The sequence below is a fragment of the Channa argus genome, unplaced genomic scaffold, assembly GCF_033026475.1.
Source record: "Channa argus isolate prfri unplaced genomic scaffold, Channa argus male v1.0 Contig023, whole genome shotgun sequence".
NCBI classification, from domain to species: Eukaryota; Metazoa; Chordata; class Actinopteri; order Anabantiformes; family Channidae; genus Channa; species Channa argus.
This window is the reverse complement of record NW_027125242.1, coordinates 489,100-511,005: the sequence shown is the minus strand read 5'-3', so window position 1 is coordinate 511,005 and position 21,906 is coordinate 489,100. Positions and strand designations below refer to the sequence as shown.

Sequence of the window (21,906 nt, the reverse complement as noted above, 5' to 3'; positions counted from 1 at the left end):
AGGTCAGTGTGAACAATGTACTCACATTTACTAGACAACTAACTAAGGTGCCATCTATTTCCAGCAGCAGCTCCAAAAGGTTAATTATATTCTAAATAATGGGGAATGACATTACTATGCATGTCTGTGTTTACTTAGAACTGTTTGAAATATTTAAGACTTATTCAGACAGCTTATTGCACAACAGCTAATTTCAAAATTAAGTTGCAGAAATTCTTCCAAAACAAGCTGCTGTCCAATAGCTCACTATATAACAAGTACAATATAAACTGCAGAGCAAGATAAATTAACTGTTGTAGTTTCTTACCATTTTTTTACTACAGTAGATCTGCCATTTTTTCTCTGCAGGCAAAGCAAACATGGCAGTTCTGTGCTCATCTGTAAGGTCTAATTCATCCTGGGATAGAAGGAACAAAAAACAATTTAAAGCATAAAGAGACTGTTATAAAATTATCATGGATATTTAAAGCCACACATAAATTTAGAACTGCAGCATTGACTCTGTTTCTCACCACCAGCTCAGTGAAGTTAGAGTTCAGCTCTTGAAGGGGGGGCATGGGCAGTTTGTGTTCCATCACCACTGCTGTTGTGTTATCATAGCAATAGGTGATCTCTGGTTGGTCACTTCCTTTAAAGCAGCAAGACAATAGAGATGACAGGCCACCCGTGCCCTGGGGCTGCTTCTCTCGGGATGCCATGGTTTAAGCAGAGACCTAACCAGAAGTATTGGCTTGCAATTAAACGATAATCATTATTAGCTACTGTGAATACATGTTGCAGCACTTTCAATGTCTTGAGAGTGAAAAAAGAGAAATCACAAGAAGATCTAATGGGCTGAGTCTGAGTCTAACTTACAAAATTATTACAAAACCTATTTTCAACAAACATTTTGATACACTATGTAAATGTAAATAAAAGAATAATGAAAATAGTGCAATTATATGCAAATACTTTGAAACTTATTTGTAATTGTAAATAGTACAACGACAACTTATCAAATATTGAAACGGTGAAATTGAATAGTTTTTTTTAATATTAGCTCATATTAAAATATATATCTTGTATATTTTTTGTCCTTTTAGCTTATCCTGTAAGATCATTTGTCCGTTTGTTGATTTTGGCACAGTATTCATGCCAGATGCCCTTCCTGATGCAGCCCTCCCCAGTTTCAACCAGGCTTGGGACCTGCACTACAGAGCTGGGGATGGGCTGTTGGGGGTTCAGTGTCTTGCCGAGAGATACTTTCACATGTGGTCGGGAGGAGCAGGGAGCGATCATAAAACACACTAGTGAAAATCATTGGACAAAGTCATTGAACAAAAGACAAAATACGCCAAAATACACACTAACAAGGTTGGCAACAAGTCACAATCATGACTGGGTATAAAAAGAGCCTGCCAGAGAAAATGAGTCTTTCACCAGTAAGAATGGGGTAAGGTTACACAAAAAAATATAGTGAGGGGCCACATCTAGTTTACTGGGTTGTCTTGGGTATGGAAATCAGCAAAAATGATAAAGGGAGTAGGAAGTGCGTTCTACATTGATTTTTCCAAAGACATTCTGATGCCTGTTCAACCACTGCATTGTTATATATTTTACACATTTTCTTTCAGGATTATCAGCCAGTTACAGCAGCTCTCCCACCACTTTCTTTCTTTTTATTTTGTTCTATTGTTTACTGTCTTACAGGTTTTCTTTAAATTGGTTAAATCGTGTTGGGACTGTGCACACAGGGAGACTACTTTTACTACTTGGGCGTTCTACTTTACTGTTCTGAACTTTTGTGAATGTGTTTCGAAGAGCCTTTCAGCTTCAGACAGGGCTCCTTTGTTTACACAAAGGACAAACATTTAGCTCTATGTGGCCCTGGACTTCTCTACACTGAAGAACCCAGAGATTCCACCTGAACTACATAGGAAAATAAGAGGCTGCAGAGTGGGACGGATGATCCAGGAGAGGAAACAGAGGTATATATATATATAATATATAATATTTACCCTCTGTTATATCAAATGTCCATTCTTTCTTTAATAAGATTAAAGAGCTTTCGTTGCTGATCTGTAGTGGGGGTATAGACAGTGCAGTCTAATGGGTTTTACAGAGACGTGGCTGACTAAAGTGACACCGAACTGGAGGGTTTTAAACTTGTGCGGATGGACAAGAGATTGAAAGAGTGAGGTAAGAAGAGAAGAGGAGGACTGGCCATGTTTATTAACTAGAGATGGTGCAGCCCAGCGTATAACTTAGTTAAGGAACAACATTGCACTATGATCATTGCGTCACAAGGTATTGGTATTGGTCATTAAATCCCGAAGGAGTTTTTGCACCTCATTGTATTTAATCTGTACAATGCAACCGCAAGGGGGCACAAGCCAGTGTCTTCTTGTGCCAGTCCCAAGTCTGGATAAATGCAGAGGGTTGTGGCAGGAAGGGCATCCGACGTAAAACACATGCCAAATCAAACATGCGAATCGTGACAAAGACTTCCATACCGGATCGGTCGGGGCCCGGGTTAACAACGACCGCCACCGGTGCTGTTGACCTACAGGGTACCGGTGGAAATTGGACTACTGTTGGTCGAAGACGAAGAAGAAGAGGAGGAAGGTGTGTTCGTAGGCAGAGAGAGAAGAGGAAAGCTAAGAATGTAGGACTGACAGTAGGGACTTTGAATGTTGGTACTATGACAGGGAAGGCTAGGGAGTTGATCAACATGATGCAGAGAAGGAAGGTGGACATACTGTGTGTCCAGGAGACCAGGTGGAAAGGTAGCAAGGCTAGAAGCTTAGGAGCAGGGTTCAAGTTGTTTTACCATGGGTCAGATAGGAAGAGAAATGGAGTAGGAGTTATATTGAAAGAGGATTTTGTGAGGAATGTTCTAGAGGTGAAAAGAGTATCAGACAGGTTGATGAGTCTGAAGCTGGAAGTGGAAGGGGTGATGTTCAATGTTGTGAGTGGTTATGCCCCACAGGTAGGATGTGAGTTAGAAGAGAAGGAGAAATTCTGGAGTGAGTTAGATGAAGTGATGCAGAGCATCCCCAGAGATGAGAGAGTTGTCATTGGTGCAGATTTCAATGGGCATGTAGGTGAAGGGAACAGAGGTGATGAGACTGTTATGGGCAGGTTTGGTGTTCAGGACAGGAATGCAGAAGGACAGATGGTGGATGACTTTGCAAAGAGGATGGAAATGGCTGTAGTAAACACTTTCTTTCAGAAGAGGCAGGAACATAGGGTGACGTACAAGAGCGGAGGGAGAAGCACTCAGGTAGACTACATCTTGTGTAGACGTTGTAATCTGAAAGAGATCAGTGACTGTAAAGCATTGGTAGGGGAGAGTGTAGCCAGACAACACAGGATGGTGGTGCGAAAATGATGTTGGTGGTGAGGAAGATAAGGAGGACTAAGGCAGAGCAGAGGACGAAGTGGTGGAAGTTGAAAAAGGAAGAATGTCGTTTAGTTTTCAGGGAGGAGCTGAGACAGACTCTGGGTGGTTTGGAGGTGCTTCCAGATGACTGGACTACTACAGCTAATTTGATCAGGGAGACAGGTAGGAGGGTATTCGGTGTGTCATCTGGAAAGAGGAAAGCGGACAAGGAGACTTGGTGGTGGAACGAGGAAGTTCAGGAGTGTATACAGAGAAAGAGGTTAGCTAAGAAGAAGTGGGACACTGAGAGGACTGAAGAGAGTAGACAGGAGCACAGGGAGATACAGCGTAAGGTGAAGATAGAGGTGGCAAAGGCCAAACAAAGAGCATATGAGGACTTGTATGTTAGGTTGGACACTAAAGAGGGAGAGGTGGATTTGTACAGGTTGGCCAGACAAAGAGATAGAGATGGAAAGGATGTGCAGCAGGTTAGGGTGATTAAAGATAAGGATGGAAATGTATTGACAGGTGCCAGGAGTGTGATGGGAAGATGGAAGGAGTACTTTGAAGAGTTGATGAACGAGGAAAATGAAAGGGAACGAAGAGTAGAAGAGGTGACTGTTGTGGAGCAGGAAGTAGCAAAGATTAGTAAGAGTGAAGTGAGGGGGACATTGAAGAGGATGAAGAGTGGAAAGGCAGTTGGTCCTGATGACATACCTGTGGAGGTATGGAAGTGTCTAGGAGAGGTGGCAGTAGAGTTTTTGACTAGTTGGTTTAACAAGATCTTGGAGAGTGAGAGGATGCCAGAGGACTGGAGGAAAAGTGTACTGGTACCAATTTTTAAGAACAAGGGAGATGTGCAGAGCTGTGGCAACTACAGAGGAATAAAGCTGATGAGTCACACAATGAAGTTGTGGGAAAGAGTAGTGGAAGCTTGGCTAAGGGCAGAGGTGAGTATTTGTGAGCAGCAATATGGTTTCATGCCTAGAAAGAGTACAACAGATGCAGTATTTGCTTTGAGGACGCTGATGGAGAAGTACAGAGAGGGTCATAGGGAGTTGCATTGTGTCTTCGTAGATTTAGAAAAAGCGTATGACAGGGTGCCGAGAGAGGAGCTGTGGTATTGTATGAGGACGTCTGGAGTGGCAGAGAAGTATGTTAGAGTGGTGCAGGACATGTATGAGAGCTGTAAGACAGTGGTGAGGTGTGCTGTAGGTGTGACAGAGGAGTTCAAGGTGGAGGTGGGTCTGCATCAAGGATCGGCTCTGAGCCCCTTCTTGTTTGCTCTGGTGATGGACAGGCTGGCAGATAAGGTTAAACAGGAATCTCCCTGGACTATGATGTTTGCAGATGACATTGTGATCTGTAGCGAGAGCAGGGAGCAGGTGGAGGAAAATCTAGAGAGGTGGAGGTCTGCTCTGGAAAACAGAGGAATGAATCTTAGCCGCAGCAAGACAGAATACATGTGTGTCAATGAGAGGGACCCAGGTGGAATGGTGAGGTTACAGGGAGCAGAGGTGAAGAAGGTGCAGGACTTTAAGTATTTAGGGTCAACGGTTCAGAGCAACGGTGAGTGTGGAAAAGAGGTGAAGAGGCGAGTGCAGGCAGGTTGGAACGGGTGGAGAAAAGTGTCAGGTGTGTTGTGTGATAAAAGAGTCTCAGCGAGAATGAAAGGAAAGGTGTTCAAGACGGTGGTGAGACCAGCAATGTTGTTCGGCTTAGAGACAGTGGCACTGAAGAAAAGACAGGAGGCAGAGCTGGAGGTAGCAGAGCTTAAGATGTTGAGGTTCTCTTTGGGAGTGACGAGGATGGACAGGATCAGGAATGAGGACATCAGAGGGACAGCTCATGTTAGATGTTTTGGAGATAAAGTCAGAGAGGCCAGATTGAGGTGGTTTGGACATGTTCAGAGGAGAAACTGTGAATATATCGGTAGAAGGATGCTGAGGTTGGAGCTGCCAGGCAGGAGGTCTAGAGGAAGATCAAAGAGGAGATTTATGGATGTAGTGAGGGAGGACATGAAGTTAGTTGGTGTGAGTGAAGAGGATGCAGAGGATAGAGTTAGATGGAGGCACATGATTCGCTGTGGCGACCCCCGGAAGGGAGCAGCCGAAAGGAAAAGAAGAAGAAGAAGTATTTAATCTGTACATCACTCCCTCTGCTGACGCAGCAGCTGTATTTCACTCAACACGTGCCTCTGATCGGTGGGGACTTAAGTTGCATCTTGCTCTCTTTCACTCTCCCTACTTTCACCCAGTATGTGAATTGCCATACCGGGATGAACAAGACGCTGAACTTGCTATATGATTATGTCAAAGTTGCATACACCTCTGTCCCCCTCCCCCCACTTGGTCAATCTGATCACAACCTGATACATTTGCTCCCTGAATATACACCCAGGGTAAGAAGAGAGCCTGCACAGAAGATGTCTGTGAAAGTGTGGACTGATTAGGCCAGTGAGAGACTTAGAGAGTGTTTCCAGACCACAGACTGGGAGACACAGTGTGGGTCTCATGGTGATGACATAAACAGCCTGACCCACTACATCACGGACTATATTTTGTGTGGAGAACACTGTAAACATGGAGGGTATTGTGCTTCTCCATTGACAAAACCTAGGTGACCCCTCAGCCAAAAACCCTACTGAACAAGAAGAAGAGGGATTTTATCTCAGGATCTCAGGAAACAGAGAGGAGCAAAGGTCATGTCTACTTGTTCAACATGAAAGCCTGAAGAGCAGAGCCAGAGAGAAAACAGAAGGAGACCAGTGCTTTGCCAATTAATTGAATATCCCTGAACTCTGTGGAGCAGGTGGGGGAGAGGAGGATGTTAGCCAAGCTGACATGCATTATGGAAAATACCTCTCACCCCCTGCATCTGAGAGTGCATCTGTGTAGCTCCTTCAGTGGTGTACTAATACACCCTCAGTGTAAGAGGAATCAGTACTGCAAATTTTTTATTCCCACCACTGTAAGGCTGTACAACTCAACAGTTCAGCTGAATATCTCTGGTCATTCTGGATTACTGTATCATTCTCTTTTTGGTTTGGGTTTATAATCATATTAAATAATCTTTAACCATTATCCAGAATTGATTGATGAATGTGTGAATGATGAGGTGAACCAGGGAAACCAAACCCCCATCTTGTCATTCTTTTTCCTCTCCTGGTCTTTGGCAATCCCTACACAAATCCAACAAAACTACTATGGTCACTAATCAGATCTTTCTCTCAGAAAAGACTATATCTATACTGTTGCACTCCAGGGCATATACAATAGTATGATCTTGTCTGTTAAAAGGAAAGGCTCAGTAGAAGTCGGGAAAACCCGGCTGAGCTCTACACTGATTCCCCTTATGGGGTCAAAGACTCACTCTTAATATCAAGTCTCACACTTTCTGTGCATTTGTGGATTTGGGAGGTGATACTGAAGCTTCTCTCCCTTCATCAACCACTTTTCATTTGAGCCCTAGACAACCATCTATTTCACCAAATAGAAATTATGAATGAGACTATACAAATATCTGGTTCTGGCAATCAACATGAATAGCTGGTGTTTAATGATATTTCTGGTATTGACCTCCTTATCTCCCTTTCATTGTGAAAAACACCTGGCTGCAGAAGCACAATCATATCAACTAGGTGGACAGCAAAAAAACTGTGGAGTAAGTTATCTTTCTTTCCGTCTCTGAGCTGAAGCCTCGTCCCCAGTCTCCACACACACCCCCAGTACCTCGATCTTTAAGAGGTATTTAACAAGACACATTATTCCTACTCCTCTTCAGCAGGGGCCAGGTTGTTTTTTTTGGGCAAAAAGGATGGCACTCTTCTTCCCGGACTTTATTGACATTGCTCTTAAGAACAAGTACCTCTTTCCATTAATCTCCACTGCTTTTGGGCTCCTGAAGGGGAAACAAGACTGTTATATCTGCATTATATCTGCATAACTCATACCTCCTGGGACCTCCCTGAGCGTTCAAAATGTCAAAGCAGTTTTTTTCAGAGATTCCCACAGAACACGCTGTTCATCAAGGAATTTCACTCCTCTACTGTCTTGTTCCTGCTGTTAATACTATCTGCTAGAAAAATCCAGATTGACCCAGAAAAGGTGATCTTGGTGAGAAAATATGCTCATCCTGAAAACAGGAACTAGCTTCTACATTTCCTCAGGTTTGCTAACTTATACTAGAAGTTCATCTATGGCTACAGTTTTCTGGCACCACCACTACATCGTCTCAACTTGTTCCATATTCCATACACCTGGATCTCAGCACCCTCAAACACTGCTTTACTTCAGTACCCATCCAGGCAGTTCATAGTGGAAGTGGATGTATCTGACTCTGGCGTCGGAGCTGTTATTTTGTTCTTTCATGACTCCACCTTTTTTCTCTTTCTGCCTATCCCCTTTCAAAGACAATTATGATATAGGCAACTAGCAGTTATTGGTAGTAAAACTGGCCCTACAAAAGTGGTATCATTAGCTGGAGGGAGCAGAGAAACCTTTGTGATGTGGATGGATCATAAAAATCTAAAACACCCAGCTAAAAGACTTTCAAGCCCATTGGGACCTGTTTTTCAACTTATTCTGGTGCCAGAAATTGCAAGCCCAATGAACTCTCTAGAATATTTTCCACCACAGATATGGAAACTATGACTCTGGAATAAATCTTGCCACAATCTGTGCATCTGGGGGGCAAGCACAGTTCAATTCTTCCAAACATCTTTCGTCTTGGTTTCTCCATGCATTACTGGACTCATTTATTATGAGATGATCCATGATGCCAGAACAAGATATTATTCATCATTAATAGAAGAAAACAAGAACAACCCCCGGTTTCTATTCAGCACTGTAGCCAGGCTGACTAAGAGCCATAGTTCTGTTGAGCCTAATTTTCCCTTAACTCAAACCAGCAATAACTTCATGACTTTCTTTATGAATAAAATTTTAGCTATTAGAGAAAGAATTCACTAGATCCTCCCCCAAAATTCTACAGATAGATCTTAATGTATAACAGTGCAGACATCAATAAGGCCCCAATCCCTCTTAGACTGCTTTTTACCCATAGATCTCGCTGAGCTAACTTCAGTTATTATCTCATCTATACCAACCATATTCCAAATAAACTGCTCAAGGAAGCTTTACCATTAATCAATGCGTTCGTATTAGATATCATTAATCTATCTTTAGAAACAGGCTATGTACCACAGGCCTATAAGTTAGCTATAATTAAACCACTACATAAAAAACCCTGTCTTGACCCAGGTGTTTTAGCCAATTACAGAGCAATATCTAATCGTCCCTTTATTTGTGACCACTTTTATAGGAATAATTCGTATGAAGACTTTCAGTCAGGATTTAGAGTTCATCATAGTATAGAAACAGCACTGGTAAAAGTCACCAACGATCTTCTCATGGCATCAGACAATGGACTAGTCTCTATACTTGTTCTGTTAGATCTTAGTGCTGCATTTGATACCATTGATCACAACATTTTATTACAGAGACTGGAACATGAAATTGGGATTAAATGAACTGCACTTGGTTGGTTTAAATCTTATCTATCTGATAGATTTCAATTTGTTCATGTTAATGATGAATCCTCCATGCACACAAAGGTTAGCTATGGAGTTCCACAAGGCTCTGTGTTAGGACCAATACTTTTTACTTTATATATGTCTCCTTTAGACAACATAATTAGAAAACACTCCATAAATTTCCACTGCTATGCTGATGATACCCAGCTATATTTATCTATGAAACCAGATAAAAATAATCAGTTAATAAAGCTTAAAGCATGCTTCTGGAGCTTCTCTCCATTGTCTACTCATTAAATCTAGAATAGAATTTAGTACCCGGCTTCTTACACATAAAGCTCTGAATGGTCAGGCTCCATCATATATAGATGACCTCATAGCACCATATCATCCCAGTAGACCACTTCAATTTCAGAATGCAGGCCTACTTGTGGTTCCCAGAATTTCCAAAGTTAGAATGGGAGGCAGAGCCTTTAGCTATCACTCTCCTCTCCTGTTCAACCGACCTAGTGCAGTTCCTTTAATCCCAATTTCATAAGTTCCAGTCTCTCTAATAAAATGTTGTGATCAATGGTATCGAATGCAGCACTAAGATCTAACAGAACAAGTATAGAGACTAGCCCGTTATCTGATGCCAAGAGAAGATCATTGGTGACTTTTACCAGTGCTGTTTCTGTACGATGAACTCTAAACCTGACTGAAAGTCTTCATACAAATCATTCCTGTACAGGAGGTCACATAAATGCTTTGCAACTACTTTTTCAAGAATTTTAGAAAGAAAGGGGAGATTACAATTAAAACTCTTGGGTCAAGACAGGGTTTTTTAAGTAGTGGTTTAATTACAGCTAACTTATAGGCCTGTGGTACATAGCCTGTTTCTAAAGATAGATTGATGATATCTAATATGAATGTATCTATTAAGGGTAAAGCTTCCTCTAGCAGCTTAGTTGGAATAGGGTCTAGCAGACAGGTTGTTGGTTTAAATGATGTAATAATTGAAGTTAGCTCAGATCTATGGGTAAAATGCAGTCTAAGAGGGATTGGGGCCTTTTTGATGATTCTAGCACTGTTGTACATGAAGATCTATCTGTAATATTTAGGGGGAGGATCTAGTAAATTCTTTCTCTAATAGCTACAATTTAGAGTAGAGTCCATCGTTCATTTATCCTAACAGAATTGTGTCCTGGACCCTTAAAATATAAGCTCTTTACTCTGAAAGAGTAAAGCTATCTTATACTTGTGAGAAGAATTATGGAGTTTTACAGTATTCAAAATGTTCTTTGTGGCAAAAAAGACAAGACCTAGGCGAGGCTTTGATGATACTGGAAGGGCCTTACATCCTTTTGAATATTCACCTAAAGCCCACGTGAAGCTCATCTTACTACCACATGGCCTCCTAGGCTTGATACTTGAATGAAACCTTATGTGTTCTTTAGGTCTGTCCCTTATGTCCCCAGAGTAAGGGTACAGTACGACCTGGGTTTCAACGTTTACAAACTCCACTAGGTCTTTAAACGTAGCCTTGTGCTCATAATACTCATGAATGTCAAAAAACACATTCCTCCACTTCTTTCTCAACTTGTATGAAAGCTTAGAAACACTCGGATGCAGCTTCAAACTCCTATATATTCCAAATCTGGAATTGGCGTTTCCACAATTGGTCAGCAAAAGAGAAAAGGAGTTCACTATCCTCAGCCTTAATTGTTTGCCAACTTAAGGCCTTATCTACGTAGGCTATGAAGATCTTATATTCATTGGCAAAACGCTGTCACAACTGTGACTCCGTGTTGTCCTGGTGAGCATCACTGTCTCTTCCCTCCGCTCTGATCTCCCTGTCTCTCCCTCCCCGCTGCGCTGCCTATCAGCCTAGATTCCCTACACCAGTTACCTCCCTTTCTTAAACCCTGGTCACCTGTTGTACTCCACCGGATTATTTTCCTGTTTCCCTGAGTGACTAGTCTCCGTGTCTACCTAGGATTTCTATGTGTAAATTATTTCTCTGTTACCTGCTCGTCCCATGCCTGTGAGGCTTTCTTGTGTTTTTTCTATCCGAGTACGTTTGTTTTTGTCCTGTTGATACTTCAGGTAATTCCTGCTATTGGACAGTGTACCTGAGACTCCCTGCTGGTTTTCAGAGTATTAAGTTTCTTTACGTTTTAAGTTTGGACTTAAGCACTGTGGATTATTCTTAGAAGAGGAGTTTGCGCAAGCCAGAAGATAAGAGTTGTGTTTTGTTTGTTTGATTCTTTCTGTTGATTTGATACTTTGTTTATTTGTTACTTTGTTAGATTCCTGCTGTTTGTTTTCTCCCTAGGTTTTTTCCCGACTGCCCTTAGTTGTCCCGCACCTTTTGGGCTCCACATCACCACCACTGCTCTGCTCTCTGGCGAAGTAAGATTCTAGTTATGTCTCAATCTTTTTCCGTGTCGTAGATGATTTTGCTCACCTCTGTCTCCTCTTCTCCCCCAGATCGCTCTACTGCTTCCTGGCCGCCTCCTTCACTCACTCCTGCCCCGAATCACCACCCCGGCTACCCCATCTATTGCTCATTCTCTCTTAATAAACTATCATTGCCTCCCACTCCTCCGTTTTCTGCTCCTTTTGGGTCCTGATGAATTCTAATCATGATAAACGCTCCTTTAAAAGTTTCTTGGCCTTTTTGTATCCTTGGCACGGTTCCATGTGAAAACATGCACTACTTCTCTAGGTAGGCCACTTGTATACTGCTCTAAAAAATTTCCTGTTTTACTCTCCACTCCGTGTTCAAATTCTCTGAAGAGTCTATAGTCCAGATGATCTCCACTAAAGTTGAGAATGTTTTCAGGAGGTAGAGTAGACAACCATTGGTGTTTATCCAAAATTTCTGTATTATCATTTTCTCTTTTTTTGCTTTAAGCTTAGCCTCTTTGCTGTTCCTTTTCTGCTTCTTCTTCCTCTAGAGCATGTTTCTGCCTTAATGCTTCAGTCTTTTATAATAAAGCTACTCTTTCCAGTTGAGCCTTAAGGCATACCTTTGAAGCTAAAGATGCAACAGAGTGAACAGAACTTGGTTTCGATTTCCTGGATCAACTTGAGAAAACCACAGACACAGTGCACGTCACTTGCCCTATTTGCTTCCTCTTTGTGCTGATGTGCCTCTTTAATCCAATAAGCAACATCATCACAAAACGTTCTAAATAAACTTGCCCTTAGCTCAAACCAGCATTGTCGATCACTGTTTATTTCCTCTTAGGATTTAAGTTTGTGGAGTCCTTCTCTTTTGTTTGTCCCCTGATGGTTTGCGCCTGTTCCCTCCTCTATTTAAGTTCAGTCTTCCCCTCACTCCCCTGCCAGATCCTCTTCGTCATTAACGTGGTCGCTGCCGTCATTGTTACCGCCGTCATTGTCGTTATTACCCTCACCAACGGCACATCTGTATGTATGTTTCATGGACTCTTGTTGCTTGGACATTTTCTCTGCCTGTTGCTCCCGGGTTTTGTGTTTTAGGTTTGCCTTTGTATTCTTTATTTGCTAACGCTCTTTGTTCAGTTTGTTTATGTCTGCCTCCCCTGAGTTCCCGTGTTAGTTTTCTGTGCTCCCCCCGGCTCTGTTACTTTAGTCTGCATGTTCATTTATTCCGTAGAGTGTGTGTGTGTGTGTGTCTTGGTTTTCCTGTTAGTACCCTTAGCCTGTCCTCGTGGGTCTCGTTAGTTAAACTTTTAGGTTTCTTTTGATTTAAAAATTGTCCGGTGTTTATTACCCTTCCTCCTGTTTGGTAGTTTCTAGTTTACTTGCTTTGGTTGTCTATGTTAACCCGTGCCTTATTTATTTAATAGTTTAGTGTTTCTCCCGTGTGTTCATTTAGGTTTTATTTCTGTATCTGTTCTCGCTATAGCCTGGGTTTTTTGTTACCTCCTGTTAGGAGCGATTTTGGTTGTCGTTATGTCTGTCAAATAAAACCCTTTTTCGTTCATCCTTCGCACTGTCTCCTCTCTGTGGTCCATCCCTAACAAAAACCTTGACACCTTCTTTATCAGAGACAAAACACACCAAATAGTTGGTTGAACTCTGTCATCCGTTTAATTTCCACGAGTGCCATACAGCAATCATCATCCATTAAACAAAGTATCTTGTTCTTTTGTTTTGACTTTGCAAATAATTCTCCATGGGCACAGATTTATGAATAGTAATTTCACAAACACATTAACAAATCAATTCCACAGAACGAGATAAGAAACCGCAAAAGAAGTCGGTTCTTTCTATCAGCTCTAATAGCTGACCTTAAATCTCTAATAGATGTAGCTCCTATAGCTGTGTCTGTTTTTTCCAAAAGCTTCCCATAAAACCTCGACTAGAATTTAAAACCCTCCTCGTTACATACAAAGCTCTTAATGTTCAAGCTTCATCACTATTAAAATACCGCACGGTACCATATCCTCCAATTTGACCACTCCGATCCCAGAATGCAGACCTACTTGTGGTTCCCAGAGTTTCTAAGAGTATAATGGTAGACAGAACCTTTAGCTATCAAGCCCCCCCCTGTGGAACTGGCTCCCAATCCAGAATCGGGGGCAGACACCATCTCTACTTTTAAGACTAGGCTTAAAACTTTCCTTTTTGTTAAAGCTTATAGTTAAAGCTGCTCAGTCAACCTGAACTAGCTCTTAGTTATAATGCTTTAGGTTTAGACTACAGGTAGAACTGCCTCTGACTCTTTTCTCTCTATGCATTTAAATGCCACCACTGCATAAAATTTAATTTGTCTCTTTCCTGTAGTTGTGCTTTTCCCTCTCTATCCCTTTCTGCATGTGTCCACGGCTTTGGAGCTGTGTGTTTTCCAGTGCGCAGCTACTGGTCCTACCAACCTGCCTGATGTTTTGTTGTTGCTTTTTGTTGCCCCCTTCTGAACAATATCACTTGTTGTCTGAACTGAATTTGGTTGGTTAATGCACCTGTAACATGCTTTCTGCTTTCTGCTCTTGACACTAAAGCCTTTCTGATGTGTTCAAGGAGTGCTGATTAATGATTGGCTCCTGAGTCAGTGAGTAATACAGAACCGGTTATAGCGAAGCCAAGAGTGGGCTGACAGGTGATTCAGGCGCAGCTATATTTTAAGGCATGTCGACTTGCCAGACTGGTGAGTAGAGCCACACCTTGAACAGGAAGAAACTGTCACTGAACCAGACACAGATATGGGAGTTTTAATACTTTAAAAAGAAAATAAAAATCTGAAGTCTGAATTGGCAATTAGGACTGTATGTGTTTATGTAACAATTCTACTGAGATGTTTCAGCATCTCTACAATACCTATCAAAAGCATTAACTCTCCCTTGGAAGTTTTCACCTCAAGTAAAACGTTACATAACACCTTTTAAAAATACTGGATCACAGTTGATTTAATTTGCCCTTTTGACAAAAAAAAGGCAAAAAAACTCTTTCAAGTGATCCAAAAGTAATGGATGGATGTTAACATTTGGAAGACCTCCTAAAAAGACCAAATTAAGCTCCATGTAATAAATACTGAAACTTGAGTGTCGATGGACATCCAAAACTTATTAGGGCCAAGCCAACAAGCCATAGGTTGGCCATCAGTGGATGGCCTTTTAGCTGTGTGTTTCACACCACTGACACTGCAGCTGCTCCAGTTTACCACATTGAATCAGCATTTGGATTATCTGTTAAGTTCTCATCCCACAGCGTCAGATATTGACGCTTTCTAAGATGTCAAATCGTGCCGCTTTGTACGTCTTCGGTCAAATACTAATGCACCATAGTTACTAATTGATTACACTGAAAGCTCCAAGTCTCAGTCACCGACGGGAATGTCAGCACGTGACACAGAAGGGAGTATGCAAAGCAACACGTTCTAACGCCTTGTAAGAAAATGCCATTGTATTACCATCACCAGTTACTGCCATCATTTGTATCTTCTTATCAGACACAGTAAAAATTCTAAGATAATGCATTTCCCTTGAGTTTTTCATCTAGGGTCCCAGATCTTCTGCTGTTTCCTCCACACAGGTACAGAAAAAGCACTGCTACGTGCCCATCAGCTGTTTGTTGGCCCAGATAAAAGCCTATAGGAGCCAATGCAGCATTTGGTCTTTGCTGGTCTAGTTCTTTGCCGTCAGCTTGGTGTGTCAAAGCCCTTCAATGTTCAGATTTTCAGTGTGAAGAAAAAGGAGAAAATATTCACTTGATGTCCAAATTAAGTCAGTTGATTCAGATCCCCTTCTCTGTCATGCTGATACAGGTTTAAATCATAGATGTCTGCATATGATTCTTTTTGGATGTAATTGTTTTATCTTAGAAATATTCCACTGAAGTAACTAAATGAGTAGACACTTAATTACTTCCAACATTTGATAAAAATGCAGTATTTTGTTGAAATATATTGAAGCCCAAGCATAAAGTGTCATAAAATGGGAATCCTCATGTAAAATTTGCTAAATACTGCATGTGGCTGAAAAACACAGTATTTATGTGAATAAAGTGTTAGCTGATCAACTTATGGAATGTCTGACACTTAACCCAACTAAATACACAAATTTAAAAAAAAGGTACTGGAACTCTGACCACAGATCTCCATAAAGGATTTGTTGATATTTAACGGTATACTGTCCGTGTCCTTGCCTCAATCGCCGAGAGGTTTTTACATAACAGCACATCAGTGGTTACTACAGCATTCTGTTAATAATCAGCATTGTGTGTTTGGGTGAGTGTGTAACAGATGGATGATGGTGTTTGAATGTATCTTGTTGCCCAGATTAGCCACTTAGGTCAGTGTTCACATGGTTTAATCAATACAGTATTCATCAATGTTGGGAAAGTATGTTTTTTCCAGCCCCTCTTCCACACGGAGGTTAAAGATCAATGTCAGCTGCAAGGGATACACTGCCTCACTTAGAGGCAACTGATCCACTAAAAGTTTTCCAAATGAATGTGTGTTGTTAATGGCTTTTAACCCAACTGCACACCAACCTTACAGGAACAGGAACTTATGAGCTTAATCATACATAGATCTATAGGTTTCACAGATCACTTCCTACTCTATTACTTGACTTGATAACTTAATAGATCACCTGTAATAAGTTTGTTTTTTGACCCTCTATTTCAGCAGTTTTACCTGCCTTAGAAAGACTTGGGTGCCCCAGCTTTTGCAGAGTATAATAAGTCAAATTTATGTAAAAGGAATTTAGTAGACATATCAGAAGTGATATAATGAGAGTTGACAGACAGAAATAAATGATCAGGAATAACATAATAATTATTCATCACTGACAAACTCTGTGATTTGTATGTGAAATTATTGCTCATTATCTTTAAGTCCCCCAAAAGACCAAAACCAATAATAAGCTAGTGCATCTGTCAGTACTTTATGACTTCTTTATTCTGGTAATTCCTTCTGGAATACATACTTTTCATCTTTTTAACTTTATTCTTAAAAGAGCTGCACCCTGTACACCAGATTTTTTTCTTAAGGGAAATTTAAGTAGATTTGTGGAGGATGTGAATCCATCATATTCCTAGTGCCTTCGATTCCTTGCATGAATTACAGAGCCCACTTCCAGTTATTGATTTAACTGAACAGGAGTCTGTGAGAACTAGTCACATCCTAACCCATTGGTAACTGAAATATGTGGGAACCCAAACCTCTGCTGTTAATGATAATGATATCAAGGGATGGGAGATTGGCATGAAAAAATTGCCTTATATAATGTACAGTAGCATATTTAGCAACTTGTTCAACTCCATTGCTACAGACAGTGAAGTGATGAACAATCTGAAAAGCTCTGAGACCAGCACTTCCACAGTAATTAGTTTAAGGATGAGATTTAAAGAGAAAATGTGATGACGTATGGTTATCTCACAGCTGTCCTGCACTACAAAACTGCCTTTGAGTTGTAGTGGTGATAGTAAAAACAGGTTTTTGAAAAACACTAGATTAGTGTAATCTCTTTTCATCTGAAATCAAACCTGTCTTGTCTTTTTAGTACTGTTGTAATTTTAAAGGTCCAACAACCAAAAAGCCAAATGTGTTTTACCCCATCAGCTTCTTGTAAAAAATGGACACACAGTCTTAGTTTTTTTTGGCAAATTTAGATTTTAGACACATTCTTTTCTAATTTATCATCACCTGGTGGGGAATGGAAACTGTGCCATTCAAGTATCAGTCCATCATTGTTTTCTATGTATGTTCATCACTTTTATTAAAGTTTATTGCAGCTAGCCTGGCAGTTTTGCAAGTACATTTCAGCCAATGTACATTTGTTATTTGCAGTCCTGCTTTCCACAATAGGTCTCCATGGCAGGGCAGCACTGCATTTTAAAAACTATAACTGTAACTGATGACTAATATTAAAGTGATATAATATTTTATTGACCAATGAAATGATTTTGCTTTTGGGTTAGGGTTAGAGGGTTTCAAATTGAAACTGTAAACTAATATCTCTAAACATGTCATTATTAAGACTAACAGAAGAAGTGTTTTAAATATTGCAACCTTTAAGCCATATTAAAAAGCAGATGACTATTCACTTTGAATAGTTGCTGTTTTTGTGAAGTTTTGTTTTCCTGTGTTAATTTTGCACAATGTGTGGCACCAGCAAAGTGGCAGAAATTTTGCAGGTAGTGACCTCTATTACATGTTTTACTGGCCTTGTTCACGCAGCTAAAATGGCCAACTGAACATCTGTATGGGGAAGGCTGTATAAGGGGAAATGTTCTAGTGGGTCAAGAAAGCAGTCATTGCAGCCCTGACTTAGTTTAAATGGAAGATAAGGGCAAGCTTTCGGATAGTAAGTATTTGTGCTCATCCCTGTCATTGTTACATCTCCATCTATAGTCTTACACTTTGGCAGTAGATACACATTCAAAAGCAGATATAGAGTAGTTCCTCAAGGTACAAGCTAGCTGGATTATTATTTTCAGTGCTACAGATCATTTCAGGTGAGATAAGAGGAAATGATTAATGATATATTTTCTTTGTTTTGTTGTTGCTTTTTGTTGCTCTGTTCTTTTCTCTCTTCAATTTCCACTCACCCTAGTGTAGTTTCTTGTCCTTTCCTTCAGCTTTACCTTTCACTATAATTCATTATTGTTTGCACCTTTTTCCCTCACTATTTAATTTCAGCTTTCCCCACAGTTCCTTGCCAGATCCTTGCCTCACTTCCTGCCTACATAATGAACTTATGATTTACCTGACCCTAGTAATCCTCGCCCCTGTGAATTGGACTCTATTTCCCACCAACTTTAGGTGTGTTTCTGTTCATTTGTCTCCCTAGTCTTGTACTGAGTGTTAGTTTGGTTTCTCCATTGTAGTCAAGGTTTGATCCAGGTCTTATTTTGTTTTTGTTCTAGTTGTTTTCCCAGTGTTAATTTAGATTTACGGTGTATTCTTTCTGTTGTCAATGTTTGGTCTGTTTTGTACCGTGTTTTCTTAGTTATTTTCCCTTGTGTGTTGATTGTCTGTGTTTAGCATTTTGTTCAGCATTTGCTACCAGCTGTATGCCATTCTATATCCTCCTTTTAGGAGTGATTTGTGTTACTCTTTAAGTTTTCCTTATTCAATAAAATGGTTTATTATTTTACTCTCTCACTGTCTCTTCACTTGGGTCTGCCTTAATACAAACTCGATACAGCGTGAATGGACCCATAGGCAACAGCCAGAAAGGAGAGCTGATGTTTTTATTAGAAGCCTCACACAATTCACTCTGGACCTGACCAAATATTGACCCACTAGAATGACTGAAAACATATCCATCTGCCATAATCAAATCTGCAAACTGTGAACTGAAATGAGATGTGAACAAGCAATGAATAAACCATTCTAGTACAGCTAAATAAGACACAGTGTTCCATTATTCTTTTGCCCCATCTAAAAGTCAGATTCCTGTCTCCCTCCCGGAGAGCTGTTGTGTGGCAGACATCCAATTTATTTTGTTTGGTTAACTGTTTTTTTATTTAGTTTATTCTTTTCAATTTGTTCAGCACACAAGTACTGTAGTTACCTTCTATGGTTCCTGACCCAACTAACTGCTGACTTCACACATCAGCCTTTGCTTATTTGAAGTATTCATTAAGACATAAATAAGTTACTTAGACTGTTTCTGTGTGGAACACATTCTTGTTAAGGACTGAATGAGCTGAGCATACAATAACAATTACCCAAAGACCTAGTTACTCCTCCAAGTTGGGCACGTTTATAAATCACTTTAACGCCCATTCATGGTCACTGAATATTTAGTCTATTACTTTGCAGTTACAGTGTGGTTCATGTCAATAGTCAATTGGTATAGTGGTATAGTCAGTTCACTATCTGTGCAATGAGAATAATCAACTAATCTAATACATTCGAGCTCCACCACTCATCACCATTCATAATTGTTTACACCTGTTCCCCTGCCTTTATAACCCAGCGCTCCCCTCTTTTCCCTGTCATATCATTCTCTTTGCTTTTGGTCACCTTCTGGTTTGCCTGGCTAGTGTTATTTGGCTATGTTACCGGTTTGTCTTGGTCTTAGGTTTGGTTTGATTTTCATTTGGTGTCTTAGTCATTTAGTAATTCTTAGTGTTTATGCCCCTAGCTAATATTTTTACATTTATGTTTAGGTTCTCTGGTTTTTGTAGCATGCCGGCATTTTTGTTTCAGTTCTTGTAAACTCACTCCTTGGTTAATTAGCATCATCCTTGTTAGTTGTATGTTTGGCTTTCCTGTTCAGATTCAGTTTCCATAGTTTTGGCTTATGTTCGTTTCCAAGTTTCCTGTGTTTGTATTAAGGCCTGTATTTCTTATTTTCACTGTCCATAGCTTTAAACACTCCAATTTAAGTCTTTGTCCTCTGAGTTTTTTTTTTTTTGTTCTCCATGTCTTTTTGTAAATAGTTTATTTTCTTGCCACACGCCTCTCTCATCTTGTTGCACTTGGGTCCACCCTTAATACCAATCCTGACAATAAATGAAAATTGAACCCAAATAAACAACAAATATTAATAAAAGAACTTCAGTAAGTAGAAATGTCAAAACAAAGGTTTTTATAAACACAAATGTCTGTCTTGAAGAGAAGGTGTGTGTGTGTGTGTATATGTGGTGGGGGTGTATGTATATATATATATATATATATATATATATATATATATATATATATATATATATGGATATGGATATATGTGTGGATGTGTGTGTGTATAAATATGTATGCGGGTGTGTGTGTGTGTGTATATATGTATATATATGTATGCGGGGGTGTGTATATATGTATGCGGGTGTGTGTATATATATGTATGTGGTTGTGTGTGTGAGTATATATGAATGCGGGTGTGTGTGTGTGTGTGTGTGTGTGTGTGTGTATATATATATACACACACACAGACCCCCGCATAGGGTGTGTGTGTATATATGTATGCGGGTGTGTGTCTGTGTGTGTATATATGTATGCGGGTGTGTGTGTGTCTACATAGGAGCTCTTTGCAGCTCTTTGCAGAGAATAAACATCCAAATGAGTCATTTAAGAACCTGAGTTTTTAACACGGCCTAGTGCAGTGGTTTAAGGGTGGACATTACTCAAAACTTTTTTTCTTATGTGGTCAGCACATGGCTATGAGTTGCATGTAGACTACTATTCTTGTACCTTGTGTCCCTCTGGATTCACCATTACTGTTCCTAAAACATAAATAGAGCTCCATGTTGGTATTTAATTATTGGTTATGTTTTATGTAGTATGTATGGTCATTTAAAATTTATATTACTATACAACTAACTTTGCATGTCCCACACTGTCAGTGCTAGTTTGAGGCTGGCCGCTGCCACTGGCAGCTTTTTCAGACAGTGTGTAGTACATACAAAACAATGGAATCAACAACAGACCTCATAGGTTATTTATCTGTTCTTCGAATTGATGATACTATGTTAGTGACATAATAGTATTCAAGTGTTCAATAATATCTGACAAAAACTGGTATAGAGATATATTGGTAGTAATTATAGAGATCTCTAACCAGCTTTTATTTCTGTTCACAACAAAGCTGCAACAATAAAGATCACATAACCTGATTGGCCTAATGGTTAATAGGATGGTGTTCACCAGTGCCACTGGCCAATTTTTATGCAGCTTTTTAAACAGTTATTTTTAGGTAGAATTTCCTTATACTCTACAAAGTTGTTAGAAGACAAGGACATCAGATATGGTGTGCTGTATTTCTTACCTTTGGATCCAATTCTATGTGATGCACTGAGACACCATGTTCAGCTTTATCAGCGATTGTCAGGGGTCAGATAAATAAATAAATCAGTCACTCAGCGGTCACTGTAGCTTAAACATCTCAGCTGCCCCAAAACTACGCTAGATGAGTGGGTTTTCTTTACGTGCTTTATATAATCCAAAGAAAAAGGAGCAAATTAATTGAGTGTAATGCAGAACTGAAGCTTCAACTTTAAACAGAAAGTAATTCTACATCTAAAACCTTAAACAGTCTGACACTTCCAGTAGACCTAGAGCCAAATTCACAACGTGCAAACTGAATTTGCAGTCGTATTCCACAAGATGTTTCTTCAGTTACAAACTGGATATATGCAAAATCCACAAGAGGAAAAAAAGTCACCAAGAGCTGATTAAGATAGAAATTTCCTCAAACTACGCCAGGAAGGTGCAGGTATCCAGGAAAATACACATCCTCTTGCATTTGCTTCATTTGTTCTGAGCATGTATGTTTTTATATTTGAGATCTTTCCATTTGTTTCCATGCATGAGCACTGATTGGTGTCTGCGTTGACTCAATCTGTCACGGAGAATGTAAAGAGAAACTCACAGACCAGCCTGGGTCATGCTGTTTAGTATGACGATTGTTCAAAACACACACTACAACATTCCTGGTGGAGCCAGTCACACCCAGAACTCTCCCATTACAGTTTGTGTGTGTGTGTGTCTGTCTGTGGTGAGGGGGTAGCTCTCTATATCTGCTGATCAGCTGATTACAAATAATGTGACTTACAGCTGATCCCTTCAGCACTAGTTTGACTTTTACTGCCCTCTTTA

General features: G+C 40.2%; 1 protein-coding gene across 4 annotated transcripts in view; it reads right to left on the bottom strand.

The window, feature by feature from the left end:
• Positions 1-21,679, bottom strand: part of daam1a (dishevelled associated activator of morphogenesis 1a) — a 47,087-nt gene extending 25,408 nt beyond the window's left edge. For 2 of the 4 annotated variants that reach the window (XM_067495460.1, XM_067495462.1), the window contains exons 1-3: positions 21,077-21,678; positions 513-713; positions 308-397 (exon numbers count right to left, since the gene is read on the bottom strand). In XM_067495460.1, the coding sequence (XP_067351561.1) occupies positions 308-397; positions 513-698 (276 nt within the window). In that variant the 5' untranslated portion in view covers positions 699-713; positions 21,077-21,678. Of the gene's footprint in view, positions 1-307; positions 398-512; positions 731-21,076 lie in introns of all 4 variants that reach the window. The other 2 variants (XM_067495463.1, XM_067495461.1) reach the window with 2 other exon arrangements.
• Positions 21,680-21,906: the final 227 nt, after the last annotated feature.